Below are 22,516 nucleotides of genomic sequence, written 5' to 3' on the forward strand. Positions count from 1 at the left end.
GGTTCGCGACCCGCGAGGCTGGCGCTGACATCGCCTGCAACGGCCCCACAGGGCGCTGGACAATTTCCACCGCGGGGCGAAAACGGTGACGTAGCGGCTCGGGGCGCCAAAGGCAGGAGCGGGGTGTAATTGCGTGGGAGCTGGTTTTCCCCACCACACCCCCGGATGATAAATGGTCTGCACCCTGTTAGCGCCCCGACCCCGCCCCCCCCCCCAGGGACACTAAGGGGAGTCACAAACCATGTGAATTTCTCCCCTTGGTTCTGTTACCCTTGGTGCCGACCCACAAAATTGGATTCACAACTCATGGTGGTGACCCTTGGGCTGCCTGTCCAGTACAGCGTCCGGAATCTGGAATCCTTGGGACCGAGGCTGTTCCAGATTCCGCGTTCATCCGGACTTTGGATCGTCTTTCTGACGTCACGAATCCGGAAACATCCGAGCCCAGGTTCGGGTATTTCCGGATTTTGGAACGTCAGAAAAGGGGGGGGGGGGGAGGGTTCACCGCAGAGGAGCTGTTGGGGTGGGCCCCGCCGGTGAGGAGGTGTTGGGGTGGGCCCCGCCGCAGAGGAGCTGTTGGGGTGGGCCCCGCCGCAGAGGAGCTGTTTGGGTGGGCCCCGCCGCAGAGGAGGTGTTGGGGTGGGCCCCGCCGCAGAGGAGGTGTTGGGGTGGGCCCCGCCGCAGAGGAGGTGTTGGGGTGGGCCCCGCCGCAGAGGAGGTGTTTGGGCGGGCCCCGCCGCTGAGGAGGTGTTGGGGTGGGCCCCGCCGCAGAGGAGGTGTTTGGGTGGGCCCCGCCGCAGAGGAGGTGTTTGGGTGGGCCCCGCCGCAGAGGAGGTGTTGGGGTGGGCCCCGCCGCAGAGGAGGTGTTGGGGTGGGCCCCGCCGCAGAGGAGGTGTTGGGGTGGGCCCCGCCGCAGAGGAGGTGTTGGGGTGGGCCCCGCCGCTGAGGAGGTGTTGGGGTGGGCCCCGCCGCTGAGGAGGTGTTGGGGTGGGCCCCGCCGCTGAGGAGGTGTTGGGGTGGGCCCCGCCGCTGAGGAGGTGTTGGGGTGGGCCCCGCCGCAGAGGAGGTGTTGGGGTGGGCCCCGCCGCAGAGGAGCTGTTTGGGTGGGCCCCGCCGCTGAGGAGGTGTTGGGGTGGGCCCCGCCGCTGAGGAGGTGTTGGGGTGGGCCCCGCCGCAGAGGAGCTGTTTGGGTGGGCCCCGCCGCTGAGGAGGTGTTGGGGTGGGCCCCGCCGCTGAGGAGGTGTTGGGGTGGGCCCCGCCGCAGAGGAGCTGTTTGGGTGGGCCCCGCCGCTGAGGAGGTGTTGGGGTGGGCCCCGCCGCTGAGGAGGTGTTGGGGTGGGCCCCGCCGCAGAGGAGGTGTTGGGGTGGGCCCCGCCGCAGAGGAGGTGTTGGGGTGGGCCAGTGAGGAGGCCCTGAGGTAAGGGCAGCGGCGGCGAGGCGAGGCCAGAGGTCAGCAGGGTCGGCGGGTCCGGATTCCGGAACATTTGATCAATTCCAGACGACCCTGCCACCAATCGGTCTGGAGTCCGGATTCCGGAACTCCGGATTTTGGACGCTGCACTTGTACCAGAGCTGTTGCCTTACCATACCCTGTGTGAGAGTGTGCCGCTAATGCTTGTACACAGTGGGCAGTATCAGAGAATCTGAATCGGTGCCATACCTTCAGAAAGATTGCAAAGTCTTCCCTCGTCTTCAGCTTATAGAGGTAGAGGTTAGCCGAGGAATAATTCAGGCAATACTTCTGGTGACTGCAACACACACTGTCCTGAAACTGATGGGATACCTTTCTGCATTAGAAAAAATAATGATTTCCATTGCAATAAGTCAAATCCAAAAATATGAATGTGGTGATCAAACGGTGATCATTACTACTGGTTCTCTGCACCAGGTTCTGAGATGTCACTGAAGGGGAACGGACTATGTCTCCATTCTTGTACCTGTCTCAGTATCAGTATTCCCCAGTCAGGTGTAGCACAGGAGGGTTGTAGGGCTGGAGGAGGTTAGGGAGATAGGGAGGGGCGAGGCTATGGAGGGATTTGAATACAAGGATGAATTAAACAACAAAACGACTTGTGCGCTTATGTCTGTTCCAGTGTAAGATTGTATGTTATAATATTGCACCAGTGTTTATTTTTCCAGTTCCTAACCCAACCATCCTTATGAACTCTCAGAATGAGACTGACTGTTTACACAGTGATCAGTGAATCTGGTATTACTCTTGAAAACAGCCAGCACAGACATGATGGGCGGACAGGCCTCCTCTTCTGCTAATAGGCTCCTATGTTTTCAATGATTGCAACAATAAAGTGTGAATACATTGTGTAGAACCCTCACAGTTATATCGCACGACACGATTCAAAGAAGAGCAGGGGAGTTCTCCCTGGTGACCTGGCCAATATTTATCCCTCAACCAATATCAGGAAATCGGATTATCTGCTCATTATCTTATTGCTGTTGATGGGAGCTTGCTGTGCGCAAATGAGCTACCACGTTTCCTATGTTACAGCAGTGATGACACTTTATTCAAAAGTACTTAATTGGCTAGAAATGCTTTGGAATATCGTGAGGCTACGAAAGGCACTATATAAATGCAAGATCTTTTTTCTCTACACAAGATATTGAACAATTCAGCTCCCCTGAAGGCTCCATCAGTAAATACAATGGGAGGCATTGTGACTTTGGCCGATGGTGTAAATCGGACCTCCGTCGAGGTCAGTGCAAATGAAAATGGGGAGAGATGTAAAGCGTACTGCAGATTTGCTATCGCCCGTTTTACACGGTGGGCCAAAGCCAATCTACCCCCTCTATGTAGCTGTGTGTGATGTGTTGCTGCGCTGTAAGCTGAACACCCAGGTTTGATTCCCGACCTGCTCCAAGTTAGTTTCTCTCAGCCAAGTGGCCTTAACAGTTCTAGAATTGGCCTCTGCAGCCCAAGGAAAACCAGCCGGTCTCCTGCTGCTGATTGTCGTGCAGTGACCTTTCATGTTGCCAGGACCTGGGAACTGTTTGTTAACAGTTACAAGACCAAGTGCGTGAAGCTCGGTGTTATATAGCACAGGGAACACTGGGTAAGAGGGAGCTAAAGGCTGTAACACAACAATTGCTCAAGATTTGTTCTTCTGAGTTCATAGCTGTTACTTTCTGGTATTTATATATCACTTGACATTTAGGGGCTGAAATGCCCCAGTTGTGCGCCTCCTGTCAGTGCCGCCCGGGGGCGGGGGGAGGGGAGTGGGGGGGCGCTACCGGCTACCGGCTCCTGCGAAATTGCATGGGAGTTAGTGGAGGCGCCAATGCATCGGGCTGTTGTGCGATGGTCTCGCAGGGTCCAGACCACGACTGTACAGCCCGGCACTCCGTATCGGTGCTGGACTGTGGCCACGTCACCCCCAGCCCCGGTGGCCTACTGGAGGCCTTCGAAGGGCCTGCAGAGCTCGCAGCGTCCCGCCCCTTTAACGGAAGGGGAGAGGCACTGAACCGCGTCAGCGCTACGCGGAGAGGCCGTGTAGCGCTCTGGTAGCGCCCCTGATCCTGCCCGAGAGGAAATGGAGCGCGCGACATTGCACTCCACTTCCTGTGAGGGCCGGTAACCCGAATTTCACTTCTGGGGCGGGACTTCTCTGCCGGGCACTGAATCTCCGGCCCCGGAGAGGGTACCGCCCCCAACCGGGGTGAGGGAATTTCAGATGCTAAAAGTCCGATATAGAAAATATTTAGTAGCAAGTACCTTTGACAGCACGGCAATGAGAGAGGAGAGCTTCCAAGAACTCTGAAGTGCGTCCAGCAGACTGGTCAAGAATTCCAAACTCACCTAATATGATCAAACAAGGCACAGGATTATTGAAGTGTAAGACACTTAACACGTTGTACTGTAGATGCTCACAACGCACCTCAAAATCTAAATCCCACTCAAACTATTCTTGGAGTGTGAATCATGAGCACCATTCAGCAACCTCTGTATTATTTACATTCGGTTTCAATGAGAGAAGGTTCCGGATGCTCCCAGTGTACTGTACTCACAACTCAACAACAACTTGCATTTATATAACCATTTTAATACAGAGAAAATCCCAACTTGTTCACTAATGTAGTCACTTCATTACAACAGTGACTACACTTCAAAAGTACTTCATTGGCTGTAAAGCGCTTTGAGACGTCCGGTGGTCGTGAAAGGCGCTATATAAATGCAAGACTTTCTTTCTATTAATGGCCTTCAGGGAAGGAAACCTGCCGTCCTCACCCAGTCTGGCCTACATGTGACTCCAGTCCCACACCAATGTGGTTGACTCCTAACTGCCCTGTAATGTAGCCTAGCAATCTACTCAGATGTAACAAACCGCGACCAGCGGTTCAAGGTGGCGGCTCACCACCATCTTCGCAGGACAACTAGGAATGGGCAATAAATGCCGGCCTTGTCAGCGACGCCCATATCTCCAAAGTAATTTTTTTTTTAAGTCCTAAGGTGGTTCAGAGGATTGGGCCAAATGAGAGATTAAGAGGAGTGGCTAATGCTTGGTCAAAGAGGTGGATTTTAAGGTGGGTCTCAAAAGAGGAGAGGTGGAGGGGCTTAGGTTGGGAATTCTAGTGAGTGGGACCCAGGCGGGTGAAGACAAATATATGGAGTTAGGTCACAGGTCAGCCATGATCTCATTGAATGGTGGAACAGGCTCGAGGGGTTTAATGGCCTCCTTCTGTGCCTATATTCCCAAGGCACGGCCCATCAATAATGGGGCAAAGGAAAGAGAAGAAAGAACAAGCTCAAGTAAGAAATGCGTTGCTGACAAGGTTTGGGCAAGCACATTAATTCATTGTATGAGATATCCAGTGTAATATATGCAGACATTATGGCACTTACAGCAACATTACAGGATATCAGGATTGTTTCTTTAATTTTGTCAATATTTCAGTGTAAACCAAACCCAGAGTAAGTTTTGTGTCAGTTTTACACCAGAGTATCTCGTGCCACACAACGTACACCGTCCCCTTTATTCCACGATTAAGTCGATACAGTCAGTCCCTAATGTTCCCTAAGGAGATATTGATGCGTATTCCTCAAAGTGTAATGTGGAACTCCCACACGGCAAGCGAGCCCAAGGTGGGCAGAGGAAACGTTACAGGGACACCCTCAAAGCCTCCCTGATAAAGTGCGACATTGCCACTGACACCTGGGAGTCCCTGGCCAAAGATCGCCCTAAGTGGAGGAAGTGCATCCGGGAGGGCGCTGAGCACCTCGAGTCTCGTCACCGACAGCGCGCAGAAACCAAGCGCAGGCAGCGGAAGGAGCGTGCGCCAAACCAGACTCCCCACCCACCCTTTCCCTCAACCACTGTCTGTCCCACCTGTGACAGAGACTGTGGTTCTCATATTGGACTGCTCAGTCACCTGAAAACTCACTTTTAGAGTGGAAGCGAGTCTTCCTCGATTCCGAGGGACTGCCTATGATGATGATGAGTAGCAGAGTTTTACCCAAGAGATTCTGCTCAGCATCAGTAAAGAAAGTGGAAGATTTTTTCAAAGCACCTTAAGGCTTAAAAATAAATTAATTCTGGATATGTGGGCGTCGCTGGCAAGGCTGGCATTTATTGCCCATCCCTAGTTGCCCTGCGAAGATGGTGGTGGGACTTCTCTTTGAACCCCCCGGTCACGGTTTGTTACATCTGAGTGGGTTGCTAGGCCACATCTTAGGGACTGCAATAAACTTCGATAAAGGCAGGGCTGAATTAAGGGGTTGTAGTTCTGTAGCACAAGCTGAAACTGAGAAATATTACTTTTTACTCAATAATTTAAGTGGGTTTCACATTTTTCTTGCGCTAGGTCGTCGACCTGGGAGATTAACCCTTCCTTTCTCTTTACACAGATGCTGCCTGACCCGCTGAGCGATTCCAGCATCTTCGGTTTTTGTTTCTGATTTCCAGCACCCGCATTAAATTGCTGGTTGGCTTCATAATGTTTATTGTAATGTAAACAAGAGGTTTTACAATTCTGAATCTATGGAATTAAGGGATATGGGGATAGGGCTGGAAAATGGAGTTGAGGTCGAAGATCAGCCATGATCTCATTGAATGGAGGAGCATGCTCGAGGGGCCGAATGGCCTACTCCTGCTCTTATTCCTTATGTTCTTATGATTCAGTAATAATTCAAGGACTGACAGACGGACATCTCTCGATGTTGTTCGGCCTGGAGTCTTTCCAATTCCTTCCTACTGTGATAACTCGTCCTCTATTTATATGTTGATACTTGCTCACAAACATATATCTTTGTAAACACCTTGTACGAGTTTTACAACAGTAGATGCTCATTACCCTCCACTATGATATTCTTTAGCAGCAGCCATTTTGAATGCGACTATCTTTTGGCTGGTTGCAAATCAATGAAAACCCTCCAAACTGGAGGTTGGGGGAACAAACGACCAAAACTGGGCAGCCCAGGGAGTGCGGGCATTTCCTGAACCTGCTGGGGTCAAATAATCGCATCACTACAGACAAAAGGCTGTGGATGCTGGGGTCAAATGGGATTTTCAAGGCTGAGAGGGACAGATATTTCGGGGGTGGGGGGGGGGGGAAGAGTATCAAGGGACAGGGAACAATAGTGGGTCAATGGAGTTGAGCTATAGATCAGCCATGATAGAATTGAATGGTGGAGCAGGCTCGAGGGGTTGAATATCCTTTTTGCACTTTAGTTTCTTATGGCACGCCAGTAAATGCACAATATACGTGCAAACATTTACCACACTTACTAACCCCTCGAATAACACTGCGTAACATTCTTTGTTGAATTTTATCAATATTTTTGATAGTGGGCAGAACTTTCAAAATCGGTAGAAGGATGTTATGGCCTTGGAGAGGCAGCAGAGGAGGTTGTACAGAGTTATACCAGGGATGAGAGACTCCAGTTATGTGGAGAGACTGGAGAAGCTGGGGTTGTTCTCCTTAGAGCAAAGAAGGTTAAGGGGAGATTTAATGGAGGCATTCAAAATCATAAGGAGAAATTGTTTCTACTGACAGGATTCATGGTAACCAGAGGCAGTGTGAGCTGTGAGGAGGACGCAAAGAGGCTGCAGGGTGACTTGGACAGGTTGGGTGAGTGGGCAAACGCATGGCAGATGCAGTATAATGTGGATAAATGTGAGGTTATCCAGTTTGGGGGCAAAAACACGAAGGCAGAATATTATCTGCATGGCAGCAGATTAGGAAAAGGGGGAGGTGCAACGAGACCTGGGTGTCATGGTACATCAGTCATTGAAAGTTGGCATGCAGGTACAGCAGGTGGTGAAGAAGGCAAATGGCATGCTGGCCTTCATAGCTAGGGGATTTGAGTATAGCAGTAGGGAGGTCTTACTGCAGTTGTACAGGGCCTTGGTGAGGCCTCACCTTGAATATTTGTACAGTTTTGGTCTCCTAATCTGAGGAAGGACATCCTTGCTATTGAGGGAGTGCAGCGAAGGTTCACCAGACTGATTCCCGGGGTGGCAGGATTGACATATGAAGGAAGACTGGATCGACTAGGCTTATATTCACTGGAATTTAGAAGAATGAGAGGGGATCTAATAGAAACATAGAAAATTCTGACGAGACTGGACAGGTTAGATGCAGGAAGAATGTTCCCAAATGTTCCCGGCGTTTGCCCACTCACCTAACCTGTCCAAGTAACCCTGCAGCCTTTTAGTGTCCTCCTCACAGCTCACACCACAACCCAGTTCAGTGTCATCTGCAAACCGATGTTGGGGAGTCCAGAACCAAGGGTCACAGTCTAAGGATAAGGGGTAAGCCATTTAGGAACGAGATGAGGAGAAACTTCTTCACTCAGAGAGTTGTGAACCTGTGGAATTCTCTACCACAGAAAGTTGTTGAGGCCAGTTTGTTAGATATATTCAAAAGGGAGTTAGATGTGGCCCTTATGGCTAAAGAGATCAAGGGGTATGGAGAGAAAGCAGAAATGGGGTACTGAAGTTGCATGATCAGCCATGATCATATTGAATGGTGGTGCTGGCTCAAAGGGCCGAATGGCCTACTCCTGCACCTATTTTCTATGTTTCTATGTTTTTAGGACACAGAGCTAACATATATACATGAAAAGGAAAAGTCTGCAAGGCTATGGGGGAAGAGCAGGGGTTTAGGACTAATTGGGTAGCTCTTTCAAAGAGCCGTCAAAGGCATGATGGGCTGAATGACCTCCTCCTGTACTGTAAAATTCTATGATTCTATGGTTATACACCTCGCCCAATTTTCCTCTCCCATGAAAAGGAAAGTCGTGTGCTCTGTTTTAGGCTCCTACCGAAGCTGAAGGTTACGTCCATTCTGTCTACATAACGTGAACTTACTTTATAACAGAAACCAGAGGAAAAACTTTTTAACGCGGCGAGTGGTTAGGATTTGGAATGCACTGCCTGATAGGGCAGTGGATACAGATTCAATAGTAGCCTTCAAAGGGGAATTGGATAAATACTTGAAGGAGAAACAATTGCAGGGATATGGGGCAAGAACGGGAGAGTGGGACTGACGGGATGGCTCTTCGAAAGAGCCAGCACAGACTCGAAGGGCCGAATGGCCTCCTCTTGTGCTGTGCTATTCTATGATTCTATTAAACCACAAACCTTGCTGGTGCAACACTAGTGTAACACTATTCTTCTTCCTCCCTATTCCCATTACTGATGCTCTGGTTACCTTGGACAGTTCATTGAGGTTTGCAAAGAGTCTCCAAGAATCAATGTCCAGAAGCCATCCATTGCTCTGCAGATGTTTCAATGTGTTCAGGAAGACCTATAAAAGAGAAAGACGTTGGAGAAACTTCTAAAAGTCAGGAGATCAAAGTCTGCATTCACAACTAATAAAATGGGGCTCCCTTTATAACTTTCAGTGGGGTGTGTGCTGCACTGCTGAACCTGGAAGGTCCCATTCTTGAAACACCCTTGCTCCTCCTAGCACCACAAATATATAACTGGAGCTGGTTAGGCCGCTCAACGACAGGACCCATGGGTGGACTATACACAGCACACGCTCCAGCCACGGGTCCCGTAAAATCGCCACTGAGGCCCGAACTACTTCATAAGACCCCAATTTTCATAGTAAAAAGGCCTACCACCTGAAACAGGCCATCGATCCAGCCGCCCCTGAGAAAGCCCCTTTAAAAATGGCGGAGGCCTCAGCGTCAGCGATAACGAGGCAGTGAATCTACCGACCCCAGTTTGAAGCTGTGGCCGCCCCTTTTACGGCAATTTTTGCTCGTTAAGATTGGCCCCGATATCTGAACATGAAGACAGAAATGGTTGTTTTCAAGGTCAACAAGAGCCAGGCCAAAGGAGAGAGGCACTGGGATACTGGGGATGGGCAATGGGAGACCGGGGGAGGGACAATGGGAAAGTAGGGAAGGGGCAATGGGAAACTGGGGAGGGGCAATGGGAGACTGGGGGAGGGGCAATGGGAGACTGGGGGAGGGACAATAGGAAAGTAGGGGAGGGGCAATGGGAAACTGGGGAGGGGCAATGGGAGACCGGGGGAGGGACAATGGGAAAGTAGGGGAGGGGCAATGGGAAACTGGGGAGAGGCAATGGGAGACTGGGGAGGGGCAATGGGAGACTGGGGGAGGGGCAATGGGAGATTGGGGGAGGGGCAATGGGAGATTAGGGGAGGGGCAGGGGGATACTGGGGGAGGGGCAATGGGAGACTGGGTGAGGGGCAATGGGAGACTGGGGGAGGAGCAATGTGAGACTGGGGGAGGGGCAATGGCAAACTGGGGGAGGGGCAATGGGAAACTGGGGGAGGGGTAATGGGAAACTGGGGGAGGGGTAATGGGAAACTGGGGGAGGGGCAATGGGCGACTGGAGGAGGGGCAACGGGAAACTAGGGGAGGGGCAATGAGAGACCGGGGGCGGGGCAATGGGAAAGTGGGGGAGGGACAATGGGAAAGTGGGGGAGGGACAATGGGAGACTGGGGGAGGGGCAATGGGAGACTGGGGAAGGGGCAATGGGAGACTGGGGGAGGGGCAATGGGAGACTGGGGGAGGGACAATGAGAGACTGGGGGAGGGGCAATGGAAGACTGGGGGAGGGGCAATGGGAGACTGGGGAGGGGCAATGGGAGACTGGGGGAGGGGCAATGGGAGACTGGGGGAGGGGCAATGGAATACTGGGGGAGGGGCAATGGGAGACTGGGAGCAGTGCCAAAGGGATATAAACTGCCCACGTGAACTACTTGTACACTTAAGCTGTAGGAAAAGAAGAAGACTTCACGCTTCAGTATCTAAAATCTGTAAATATCAATCGTCTCTGATCCTCCCCTTTACTTCCAGCTGTGCAGAATATTCTTGATGTCCGCCAGATTCACTGCCCTTTGAATGTGCTTCCTCTGCCCACCTGGGGCTCACTTGTCGTGTCAGAGCTCAGAGTCGAGCGCTTGTTTTGGGAGTCTAGTGTCAGGCATGCGGACAATGTGGCCTGCCCAGCGGAGCTGATTGAGTGTGGTCAGTGCTTCGATGCTGGGGATGTTGGCCTGGACGAGGACACTGACGTTGTTGCGTCTATAATAAGAACATAAGAATTAGGAACAGGAGTAGGCCATCTAGCCCCTCGAGCCTGCTCCGCCATTCAATAAGATCATGGCTGATCTGGTCGTGGACTCAGCTCCACTTACCCGCCCTCTCCCCGTAACCCTTAATTCCCTTATTGCTTAAAAATCTATCTATCTTTGACTTGAAAACATTCAATGAGCTAGCCTCAACTGCTTCCTTGGGCAGAGAATTCCACAGATTCCCAACCCTCTGGGAGAAGAAATTCCTTCTCAACTCGGTTTTAAATTGGCTCCTCCGTATTTTGAGGCTGTGCCCCCTAGTTCTAGTCTCCCCCACCAGTGGAAACAACCTCTCTGCCTCTATCTTGTCTATCCCTTTCATTATTTTAAATGTTTCTATAAGATCGCCCCTCATCCTTCTGAACTCCAAGGAGTAAAGACCAAGTCGACTCAATCTATCATCATAAGGTAACCCCCTCATTTCTGGAATCAGCCTAGTGAATCGTGTCTGTACCCCTTCCAAAGCTAGTATATCCTTCCTTAAGTAAGGTAACCAAAACTGCACGCAGTACTCCAGGTGCGGCCTTACCAATACCTTATACAGTTGCAGCAAGACCTCCCTGCTTTTGTACTCCATCCCTCTCGCAATGAAGGCCAACATTCCATTTGCCTTCCTGATTACCTGCTGCACCTGCAAACTAACCTTTTGGGATTCATGCACAAGACCCGGAGGGACTGGAGTGCATCATCACGCCCGGCAACCAAATTTTAATTTGACTTTACGTTTTAAAGTTTAATTTGTTTTCATTGCCGGTGCTTTTAGTGTCCCCCTCCCCTTTTATAGGGGGCACTGGAAAAATTTGATTTTAGCGCCCCAAAAAAAACCCAAAAAAAATAAATAAAAAAAAAAAAGGGGCCTTGAAAATGTCTGCTGTGTCACCCAGGTCGGGTGGCATGGTTTTAATGTTTATGTTTTTGCAGGTAAACTCAAAAGAGTTTCATGCACAAGATCCCCAGGTCCCTCTGCACCACAGCATGTTGTAATTTCTCCCCATTCAAATAATATTCCCTTTTACTGTTTTTATCCCCAAGGTGGATGACCTCACACTTTCAGACATTGTATTCCATCTGTCAAACCTTAGCCCATTCGCTTAACCTATCCAAATCTCCTTGCAGCCTCTCTGAGTCCTCTACACAACCCGCTTTCCCACTAATCTTAGTGTCATCTGCAAATTTTGTTGCACTACACTCTGTCCCCTCTTCTAGGTCATCTATGTATATTGTAAACAGTTGTGGTCCCAGTACTGATCCCTGTGGCACACCACTAACCACTGATTTCCAACCGGAAAAGGACCCATTTATCCCGACTCTCTGCTTTCTGTTCGCCAGCCAATTCTCTATCCATGCTAATACATTTCCTCTGACTCCGCGTACCTTTATCTTCTGCAGTAACCTTTTGTGTGGCACCTTATCGAATGCCTTTTGGAAATCTAAATACACCACATCCATCGGTACACCTCTATCCACCATGCTCATTATATCCTCAAAGAATTCCAGTAAGTTAGTTAAACATGATTTCCCCTTCATGAATCCATGCTGCGTCTGCTTGATTGCACTATTCCTATCTAGATGTCCCGCTATTTCTTCCTTAATGATAGCTTCAAGCATTTTCCCCACTACAAATGTTAAACTAACCGGCCTATAGTTAACTGCCTTTTGCCTGCTCCCTTTTTTAAACAGAGGCGTTACATTAGCTGCTCTCCAATCCGCTGGTACCTCCCCAGAGTCCAGAGTCTATCCTGCTGATGAATTTGCAGGATTTTGCAGAGGCAGCGTTGGTGGTACTTCTCCAGTGCTTTGAGGTGCCTGCTGTACATAGTCCATGTTTCTGAAACATATAGTAGGACGGGTATCACACATGAGCTTGGTGCCGGGTTTGACATCCTGGTCTTCGAACACTCTCTTCCTCAGGTGACCAAAGGCTGCACTGGCACACTGAAGGCTTCAAGGAAACCCTCAAATCCTTCTTGAAAAAGAGCAACATCCCCATTGACACCTGGGAATCCCTGGCCCAAGACTGCCCAAAGTGGAGGAGAAGCATCCGGGAAGGCGCTGAGCACCTCGAGTCTCTTCGCCGGGAGCACGCGGAGACCAAGAACAAACATCGGAAGGAGCATACGACAAACCAAGCACCCCAGCCACCCGTCCCTCCAACCACCGTCTGCTCCACCTGTGACAGACTGTAGGTCCCACATTGGTCTCATCGGTCACCTTAGAACTCATTTTAGTGTGGAAGCAAGTCATCCCCGACACCGAGGAACTGCGTAAAGAGACATTGAATGTGTTACAGGGTACTTTGGGATTTTTTTATATAACACTTTGAACAGTTAGGATTGAAGCGATGGGCAAGTTTGACAAACCCACCTCCTCCATCACCAGTAATTGGTCCCCGAAATAGGTGCATTCGCTGGTGAAGATCTCCCACATGGCCCCTCGTAGCTTCTTGTCCTTCTGCTCAATCCTGGTCTCCAGGGGAAGGTTCTGCATCTTCATTGCATGTGTCCAGCTTTTACCCTGACAAAGTAAAACAAATATTATATACACCGATACCGAAAGGCCAGCACACTGGCACCAGGGAGACACTTCAACTCTGCAGGCGCAGAAACCATTTAACTAATCCCGAACAACAGAGGAACCCTGTTATGAGAGAAACTTCAGCTCTTCAACTTTGAAAAGCCCCATCGGGATATATAAGTATAAGAGTAAAGACGTTTTACTGTAATTATATCGGGCCCTGGTGAGACCGCACCTGGAGTACTGTGTACAGTTTTGGTCTCCTTACCTAAGGAAGGATATACTTGCCATTGATGGAGTGCAACGAAGGTTCACAAGACTGATTCCTGGGATGGGGGGATTGTCCTATGAAGAGAGATTTTTAAAAATTCATTCACGGTATGTGGGCGTCGCTGGCAAGGCCGACATTTATTGCCCATCCCTAATTGCCCTTGTAGAGCTGAGTGGCTTGCTAGCACAGGTAAGAGTCAACCACACTGCTGTGGGTCTGGAGTCACATATAGGCCAGTACATAACCACTAAACTACCGTTCCCTAAGATTAAATAGACTAGGCTGATATTCTCTCGAGTTTAGAAGAACAAGGTGATTTCATTGAAACATACAAAATTCTTACAGGGCTTGACAGGGTCACTGCAGGGAGGATGTTCCCCCTGGCTGGGGAGTCTAGAACCAGGGGTCACAGTCTCAGAATAAGAGGTCAGCCATTTAGGACTGAGATGAGGAAAATTTTCTTCACTCAGAGGGTGGTGAATTCTCTACCCTAGAGGGCTGCGGAGGCTCAGTCTGAGTATATTCAAGCCAGAGATCGATAGATTTTTGGATATTAAGGGAATCAAAGGATATGGGGATAGTGCAGGAAAGTAGAGTTGAGGTAGAAGATCAGCCATGATCTTATTGAATGGCGGAGCAGGCTCGAGGGGCCGAATGGCCTACTCCTGCTCCTAATTCTTATGTACTTATGGGAGCACTGTGTTCAGTTCTGGGCACCATACCACAGGAAGGATATATTAGCCTCGGAGAGGGAGCAGCGCAGGTTCACAAAAATGACACCTAAAAGGGTTAAAATATAATATCAAGTTGCATGAAGTAGGCTTGTATTCCCTCAGGTTTGGAAGATTGAGGGTTGATCTGATCGAGCTGTTTAAAATGATAAATGGATTCGATAGGATAGATGCAGAGAAACGATTTCCTCTGCTCGGGGAATCCAGAATAAGGGGCAGAATAGTAAAATGAGAGCTCGGCCATTCAGGAGCAAAATCAAGAAGCATTTTTTGACACAAAGGGTGGTGGAAATGTGGAACTCTCTCCCCCAAAAGTCTGTGGCTGCTGAGACTGGTTAATTGGAGAGTGAGAGCATGAAAGGTGACTAAGAGGGGAGCTGATAGCGAAAATATACTAAAGACTATAGGGGTCGAAATTCGGTTTCTAACACCACCCGGCGTCTAACGGGCAGTTAAGTCCTTACCGTCGGCAGTGAGCGGATTCCTCGGCTCACGGTAAATAGAGTTGGGCAGTGGGGGCAGCACCAAGACGTACCGTTGTGCGCTCGGCACCACCCACGTGGTGACGTCATCGAGCGTGCAAAGACCCCTCACCGTCGCGGTTCCGAGATTCGGTGACCTTACCGGCAGACGTCCGCACAGCCGGGGAAAGGTGGTGGGACATCAGGTGTCCCAGGGGGGAAGTGGTGAGGTTTATTTGTTTTATCATTTATGTATTAATGGGACCAGTGGGGAAGTGTGTGTGTGGGCGAGGAAAATTGTCGGAAACTTTTTTTTTCATTTTTTCATCTCGCATGCCGTCACGCTACCGTGGGGAAATTCGGTCGGCCTCCTGAGACACCACTCCCTTGACGCCCGAGGGCAAGTGTGCATCACCACCTTTAGCGCTCCTCTCTCATCTTTGGGAGGAAAAACTGAATTTTGCAGTTTGAGGTGGTGCCTATTGCCTGGCATTAAAATCAGCACTTAGCCGGTGTCACCAACTCAAACACGGCAGGACCGAACTTCGACCTCTGTAGCTCTAGAAACACCAGACATCAGCAGAGTTGCTTCAGAGCACTGAGGTGGGAAGTCAGAGAGAGGTGAACTGCCAACTCCTTCCCTCGTGACTGAGCGAGGTGGGGCATGAAGACAGGAGAGACGTTTGGTGGGTGACCGTGATGAGTGTACCATGCAACAATGCCTCCGCAAGATCTTACAAATCCCCTGGGAGGACAGACACACCAACATTAGCATCCTCGACCAGGTCAACATCCCCAGCATCGAAGCACTGACCACACTTGATCAGCTCCGCTGGGCAGGCCACATTATTCGCATGCCGGACACGAGACTCCCAAAGCAAGTGCTCTACTCAGAACTCCTTCACAGCAAATGAGCCAAAGGTGGGCAGAGGAAACGTTACAAGCACACCCTCAAAGCCTCCCTGATAAAGTGCAACATCCCTACTGACACCTGGGAGTCCCTGGCCAAAGACTGCCCTAAGTGGAGGAAGAGCATCTGGGAGGGCGCTGAGCACCTCGAGTCTCATCGCCGAGAGCATGCAGAAATCAAGCGCAGGCAGCGGAAAGAGCGTGCGGCAAACCAGTCCCACCCACCCTTTCCCTCAACGACTGTCTGTCCCACCTGTGACAGGGACTGTGGTTCTCGTATTGGACTGTTCAGCCACCTAAAGACTCATTTTAAGAGTGGAAGCAAGTCTTCCTCGATTCCGAGGGACTGCCTGCGATGATGGGTACCTTGTACTGCTGGAAGCCGTGATCTGCACAGTCCGCAATCTCTAGTGACGCCAGAAGGTTCTCCAGATCGGATATTTGCTTTTGCTTCACCTTGCTCTGAAACCACAAAGGTAAACCGCTTGTGTGAAGTTAGAGTGTGGAAAAATACCATTACAGTGCACTTCCGCTGTACAGCACTCTCGGGGGTGACGTTTGCCTGGCAGGAGTCCTTGTGCAACAGCTCGGTTTTGGGGGAGCCCCTCGATAAAGTCGGGAACGATTTACCTCAATCCGTAAATTTATCGCGGATCCACTCGGGACCCCTGACCGACTCGGGGACTCCTGCAATCCATGTGATTTACACAATCCTCATGCTGCCACTAACAAATCTGTGTACAGGCAACGGACTTCGGTGTAGAAATTAGTCTCGGGCGGGGGTGTATAACGGGCAGTATCGATCGGCTGCCCGTTATACACAACACCCGATATTCAGTTCCACGGCAGTCAATGGGACTGAACATGAGGCGTTGCGTATAACAGGCGGGCAATCTGCTTTGCACCATTGCCCGAGACTCAATTCTACCCCTTAAAATACACGTGATTCTGATTCCTAGTTAAGTGCATCTATTATTTTTTGTGAATGTGACTCATCAAGGGTGATTTTAAGAGACTGGGGTGTGCATGGGGGACTCGTCCTCCCCCCACACCCCCACCCCGTTGGAAACTCCGTATACGCTGAGCATGATTTACCGATCACGATTGGAAAATTGTGCTCAATCATGTCCTGAATTTCAGATATGCACTGCGAGTGTCCCCACAGGCTGTGTGGACTTTCCAAAAATGAATTCTCGGATGTGGGCGTCCCTGGTAAGGTCAGCATTTATTGTCCATCTCTAGTTGCCCTGTGAAGGTGGTAGTGAACCTTCTTGAACTGAAAATCCTTATAGCAGTGTTGCTCCAACTGAGGGCTTTTCTTGGCCACTTCAGGGGGTAGTTAAGAGTCGGCCACGTTGGAGTGGGACTGGAGTCACATGTAGGCCCAGACCTTTCCTTCCCTAAAGAACATTAGGGAATTAGTTGGGTTTTTTCAGCAATCTGACAGCTTCATGGTCACTTTTATTTCTGGATTTATATTTTTTTAACAGAATTCTAATTCACAAATCCCGTGGTGGGATTTGAACTCACGTCTTCCGGATTAATCGTTTAGGGGCTGGATTTTCAGCCTTCAGCTGCCCCTGTTAGCGCCCCAGAGGGACAGCAATGGAGCGGTAAGCGTTTCCGGGTGGGCAGCCAGCACCCCGCCGGGACATTCAGTGCCAGTTTCGAGGGGGCGCAAAGCATTACCGCCCGGGAGAGGTGAGCTGGTGTGCAACGCCCCCTGAATACAACACCGGCTCGGTATTTGGATCGCAATCAACCCGTAGCGCCCCCTGGTGGGACTGCCTGTGGAAGTGGGCATTCCAACCCGTAGCGCTCCATAGCGCCCCCTGGTGGGACTGCCTGTGGAAGCGGGCGTTCCAACCCGTAGCGCTCCATAGCGCCCTCTGGTGGGACCACCTGTGGAAGCGGGCAGTCCGAGCTGTACCAGCTGCAGTGAGATCAGTAATGTCCACCTGAGGTAAATGCGATTGTTTTTAATGTAATTTTTTTTGCGATTTATGTAGTGGTGGCTTGAGGTATTTATTGGGAATGTTTTTGGTGGGTTTTTTCAGGTTTCGCCACCCCCCCCCAGGCCTCTCTCAGGGTGCTCCAAAGCCGGCTGTTTAGCTTGGGATTTTCCCATGCTCAGCCGGCCTAGCGCCCCAAGACAGGTGTACAACACCTCCCTTAGCACTCCGCCCCACACTCAGGGCCCAGCTGCCCAATTTTGCTGACTGAGACGCAAACGTTTTCCGGGCGGTATCAGGACTCCCCCCCCCCCCCCCCCCCCCCACCGTCATTAACGCCCCGAAATCCTAAAAGCCAAAAATCCAGTCCTAGGCCTTTGGATTATTTGTTCTGTAACAGGTCGACTACACTACCATAACCAATCCTAAACTTGTAGTGTTGGCCCTCTTGTATAATAACATGCTCTAATTCAGCTTTCATGGCAAGGACCAAACATGAATGAATTGAGATACAAACACTGCAAATCACAGCTTCCCCACGCCGCCCCCGCCCATCCCCCATGGTTCAACAGGGTTCAGTCAGTGAGCAGCTTAGCCGCTCCTGACATGGAAGGTTACCCGGGTTCAATCCCTGGTCCAGCCTGAGTTCGTTGATCTCCGCTTGGAGCAGAGGTCACAGTGCCACAATTGACCTTTGCACCCTGAGTTAGGGAGCAAAAATCTGACCCGGAGTTCCTGGTCAATAAACCCTGCTCCTAACACATGTCAATTGCTGCTGAGTGGGGAAGGAAACAGCCTCTAACGCCCTAGAGTTGGACAGTCTGTAAACACTGACAAGGCTTGCCCACGTATAATGGCTCCTTGGGTAAGACATTGGAGGGTGGCTGGAGTCATTGTTTGGGGAGAAGAGGTAAATTGGGCTTAAAAAAAAAGGAAAATGATTATAACCGACAACAGGAATGTTCATCCAAACATAGGCCTAGAAATTCGGGAGCGCCCATTTTTGGGGAACGTATGGTGAGGTCTGAGGAGCCCTGGATATTAGCCCTGTGGCCTCACTTGACTGAAGACCAGCGATGCAAGAGGAGCCCAAGGAAGAGGAGTGGATGAAGATCGTGCTAATCCACGGCCAGTGATGAAGGTTAATGCTGTTTCTACAGGAGGATACTAGTTAATTGTATATAACACGGTATTTTACACCAAGATTTATTGCAAGAAAGAAACTTAGGCAAGTTTGGCCAGCTGAGAGTTACTCCAGTTCTGCTTAGGCCGGCATATGTGGCCTCTGCAGAAAAACCTTCTGGAGCGTTAAAGAAATCGGCGCAGGTAAGGAAATCAGCGCAGGTAAGGAAATCGGTGCAGGTAAGGAAATCGGTGCAGGTAAGGAAATCGGTGCAGGTAAGGAAATTGGTGCAGGTAAGGAAATCGGTGCAGGTAAGGAAATCGGTGCAGGTAAGGAAATCGGTGCAGGTAAGGAAATCAGCGCAGGTAAGGAAATCAGCGCAGGTAAGGAAATCGGTGCAGGTAAGGAAATCGGAGCAGCAGATGCCCAGATAGCAGAGCCGAGAGAGAGAGACCGGGAGACTGGGAAACCGATTCACGACCGGAGCGGATTGGCAAGCCCTTCGGCTGAGGGCATTGGAGGTAAGTTGCTGCAATACATTTCAACGTGTTTTTAAGTTGATGCAATGTGTTTTAATGTGTTTTTAAGTTGATGCAATATGTTTTAATGTGTTGGGAGCTGGCTGTATGCTTCACTTTGCAGCCTCAGCTCGCATTGTGTCCCCGGTTACCATGGCAACACGATCTTTTTGGCGCAGATCAAGGCTCCACCCCCAAAACTAAAGGACAGGTTAGGTCACGCCAAAATGAAGAAATCCAACAGGGAAACTTAAAACTTTTGTCTTTTAGTTATTGGTGTTACAGATATGTGAATAGACAGCTAACAATGTCAGAGGTGTAGCACATTAGGGTTAAGGTTCAGGTTAGGTTAGGTTGAATGATTTTGCAGCTGCTATCTTTACCGGGGTTTAGGAAAATCACTGAATATAACCTGGCCAAATACATGTGCAAGGAGGTGAGTGAGGTACAACTTTCTGCTCTCTCGGGAAGGGTCATAGAAACATAGAAACATAGAAAATAGATGCAGGAGTAGGCCATTCGGCCCTTCTAGCCTGCACCGCCATTCAATGAGTTCATGGCTGAACATTCAACTTCAGTACCCCATTCCTGCTTTCTCGCCATACCCCTTGATCCCCCTAGTAGTAAGGACCTCATCTAACTCCTTTTTGAATATATTTAGTGAATTGGCCTCAACAACTTTCTGTGGTAGAGAATTCCACAGGTTCACCACTCTCTGGGTGAAGAAGTTCCTCCGCATCTCGGTCCTAAATGGCTTACCCCTTATCCTTAGACTGTGACCTCTGGTTCTGGACTTCCCCAACATTGGGAACATTCTTCCTGCATCTAACCTGTCTAACCCCGTCAGAATTTTAAATGTTTCTATGAGGTCCCCTCTCATTCTTCTGAACTCCAGTGAATACAAGCCCAGTTGATCCAGTCTTTCTTGATAGGTCAGTCCCGCCATCCCGGGAATCAGTCTGGTGAACCTTCGCTGCACTCCCTCAATAGCAAGAATGTCCTTCCTCAGGTTAGGAGACCAAAACTGTACACAATACTCCAGGTGTGGCCTCACCAATGCCCTGTACAACTGTAGCAACACCTCCCTGCCCCTGTACTCAAATCCCCTTGCTATGAAGGCCAACATGCCATTTGCTTTCTTAACCGCCTGCTGCACCTGCATGCCAACCTTCAATGACTGATGTACCATGACACCCAGGTCTCTTTGCACCTCCCCTTTTCCTAATCTGTCACCATTCAGATAATAGTCTGTCTCTCTGTTTTTACCACCAAAGTGGATAACCTCACATTTATCCACATTATACTTCATCTGCCATGCATTTGCCCACTCACCTAACCTATCCAAGTCGCTCTGCAGCCTCACAGCATCCTCCTCACAGCTCACACTGCCACCAACTTAGTGTCATCTGCAAATTTGGAGATACTACATTTAATCCCCTCATCTAAATCATTAATGTACAGTGTAAACAGCTGGGGCCCCAGCACAGAACCTTGCGATACCCCACTAGTCACTGCCTGCCATTCTGAAAAGGCTGCAAGTTGCTCATTCTACATGCATTGTTTGTTCAATCGGCACCACATTCCACCTACAATCCTGGGCGAGTGTTGGAATAGTAAACGCTTGATTAAAACGTTACAAAGTACAATTACCATTCCTCGTTTGATGAAGGGCCATTTTGACTTCTTGGATTCTGAAACAGGAAATTGGGATGGTTTTAGAATTAGGATATCAACAACAACAACAACTTGTAGTTACATAATGTCTTTAACATAGACCAGGCCCTCAAAACTGTCACCAAGTTCATGGTCTACAGGGCTGTAGTAATACCCGCCCTCCTGTATGGCTCAGAGACACTGGAGAAATGCCGCCAACGATGTCTCCGCAAATCCCCTGGGAGGACAGATGCACCAACATTAGCATCCTCGGCCAGGCCAACATCCCCAGCATTGAAGCACTGACCACACTTGATCAGCTCCGCTGGGCAGGCCACATTGTTCGCATGCCAGACACGAGACTCCCAAAGCAAGCGCTCTACTTGGAACTCGTCCATGGCAAACGAGCCAAAGGTGGGCAGAGAAAATGTTACAAGGACACCCTCAAAGCCTCCCTGATAAAGTGCGACATCCCCACTGACACCTGGGAGTCCTTGGCCAAAGACTGCCCTAAGTGGAGGAAGTGCATCTGGGAGGGCGCTGAGCACCTCGAGTCTCATTGCCGAGAGCATGCAGAAACCAAGCGCAGGCAGCGGAAGGAGCGTGTAGCAAACCAGGCTCCCCGCCTACCCAGCAGCAGGTCAGAGTGCAAAGGTAAGAGTTTGGTAAGTGGGAGAATACGGGCAAGTGGGAGTGGGAGGTGTTGCTTTGTCTTGTTTTCCCCACCAGTGCTGACTCCCCGACCTGGAAGGAAACGAAAACGAGGTGTGACGTCACAGCAAGAGGTTCGGGGACGTCGGAGTGGCCTATAAAGGCCAGCTGGTGCAGCTGCAGCAGGGAGAGAAGGCAAAAAAGTAGAAAGAAATCGAAAGGTGACGTCACAGCCAAGGGGGTAAGTGATTGGCTGGTGATTGGTGAGTAGTTTTTTCTTTTTCTTTATTAGTAAATAACCTTTAGCATTATTGTTGCCATATTAAGTTAATATAGGGGTGAAGTCATGGTAGGAGAGCTCGGACATGTGTTATGCTCGTCCTGTACTATGTGAGAAGTCAGGGACGCTTCCAGTGTCCCTGACGACTACCTATGTGGGAAGTGTATCCAGCTGCAGCTCCTGACAGACTGCATTGTGGCACTGGAGCTGCGGGTGGATTCACTCTGGAGCATCCACGATGCTGAGGATATCGTGTATAGCACATTTAGTGAGTTGGTCTTACCGCAGGTAAAGGTTACACAGCCAGATAGGGGATGGGTGACCAACAGGAAGAGCAATGGAAGGAAGGTAGTGCAGGGGTCTCCTGCAGTCATCCCCCTGCAAAACAGATACACCGCTTTGGGTACTGTTGAGGGGGATGACTCATCAGGGGAGGGCAGCAGCAGCCAAGTCCATGGCACCGTGGGTGGCTCTGCTGCACAGAAGGGTAGGAAAAAGAGTGGGAGAGCTATAGTGATAGGGGATTCGATTGTAAGAGGAATAGATAGACGTTTCTGCGGCCGCAACAGAGACTCTAGGATGGTATGTTGGCTCCCTGGTGCAAGGGTCAAGGATGTCTCAGAGCGGGTGCAGACGTTTTGAAGGGGGAGGATAAACAGCCAGTTGTCATGGTGCATATAGGTACCAACAATATAGTAAAAAACGGGATGAGGTCCTACAAGACGAATTTAGGGAGCTAGGAGCTAAATTAAGAAGTAGGACCTCAAAAGTAGTAATCTCAGGATTGCTACCAGTGCCACATGCTAGTCAGAGTAGGAATCGCAGGATAGCTCAGATGAATATGATGCTTGAGGAGTGATGCAGAAGGGAGGGATTCAAATTCCTGG

General features: G+C 50.1%; 1 protein-coding gene across 1 annotated transcript in view; it reads right to left on the reverse strand.

The window, feature by feature from the left end:
- The window catches only part of plekhg7 (pleckstrin homology domain containing, family G (with RhoGef domain) member 7), a 177,627-nt gene that overhangs the window by 24,476 nt on the left and 130,635 nt on the right, over window positions 1-22,516 (reverse strand). The window contains 6 exon segments of the mRNA XM_070896773.1: window positions 1,661-1,771; window positions 3,728-3,811; window positions 8,665-8,760; window positions 12,931-13,080; window positions 15,819-15,914; window positions 20,696-20,736. Coding sequence (XP_070752874.1) covers window positions 1,661-1,771; window positions 3,728-3,811; window positions 8,665-8,760; window positions 12,931-13,080; window positions 15,819-15,914; window positions 20,696-20,736 — 578 coding nt within the window.

The sequence above is a fragment of the Pristiophorus japonicus genome, chromosome 13, assembly GCF_044704955.1.
Source record: "Pristiophorus japonicus isolate sPriJap1 chromosome 13, sPriJap1.hap1, whole genome shotgun sequence".
In the NCBI taxonomy this organism is placed as follows: Eukaryota; Metazoa; Chordata; class Chondrichthyes; family Pristiophoridae; genus Pristiophorus; species Pristiophorus japonicus.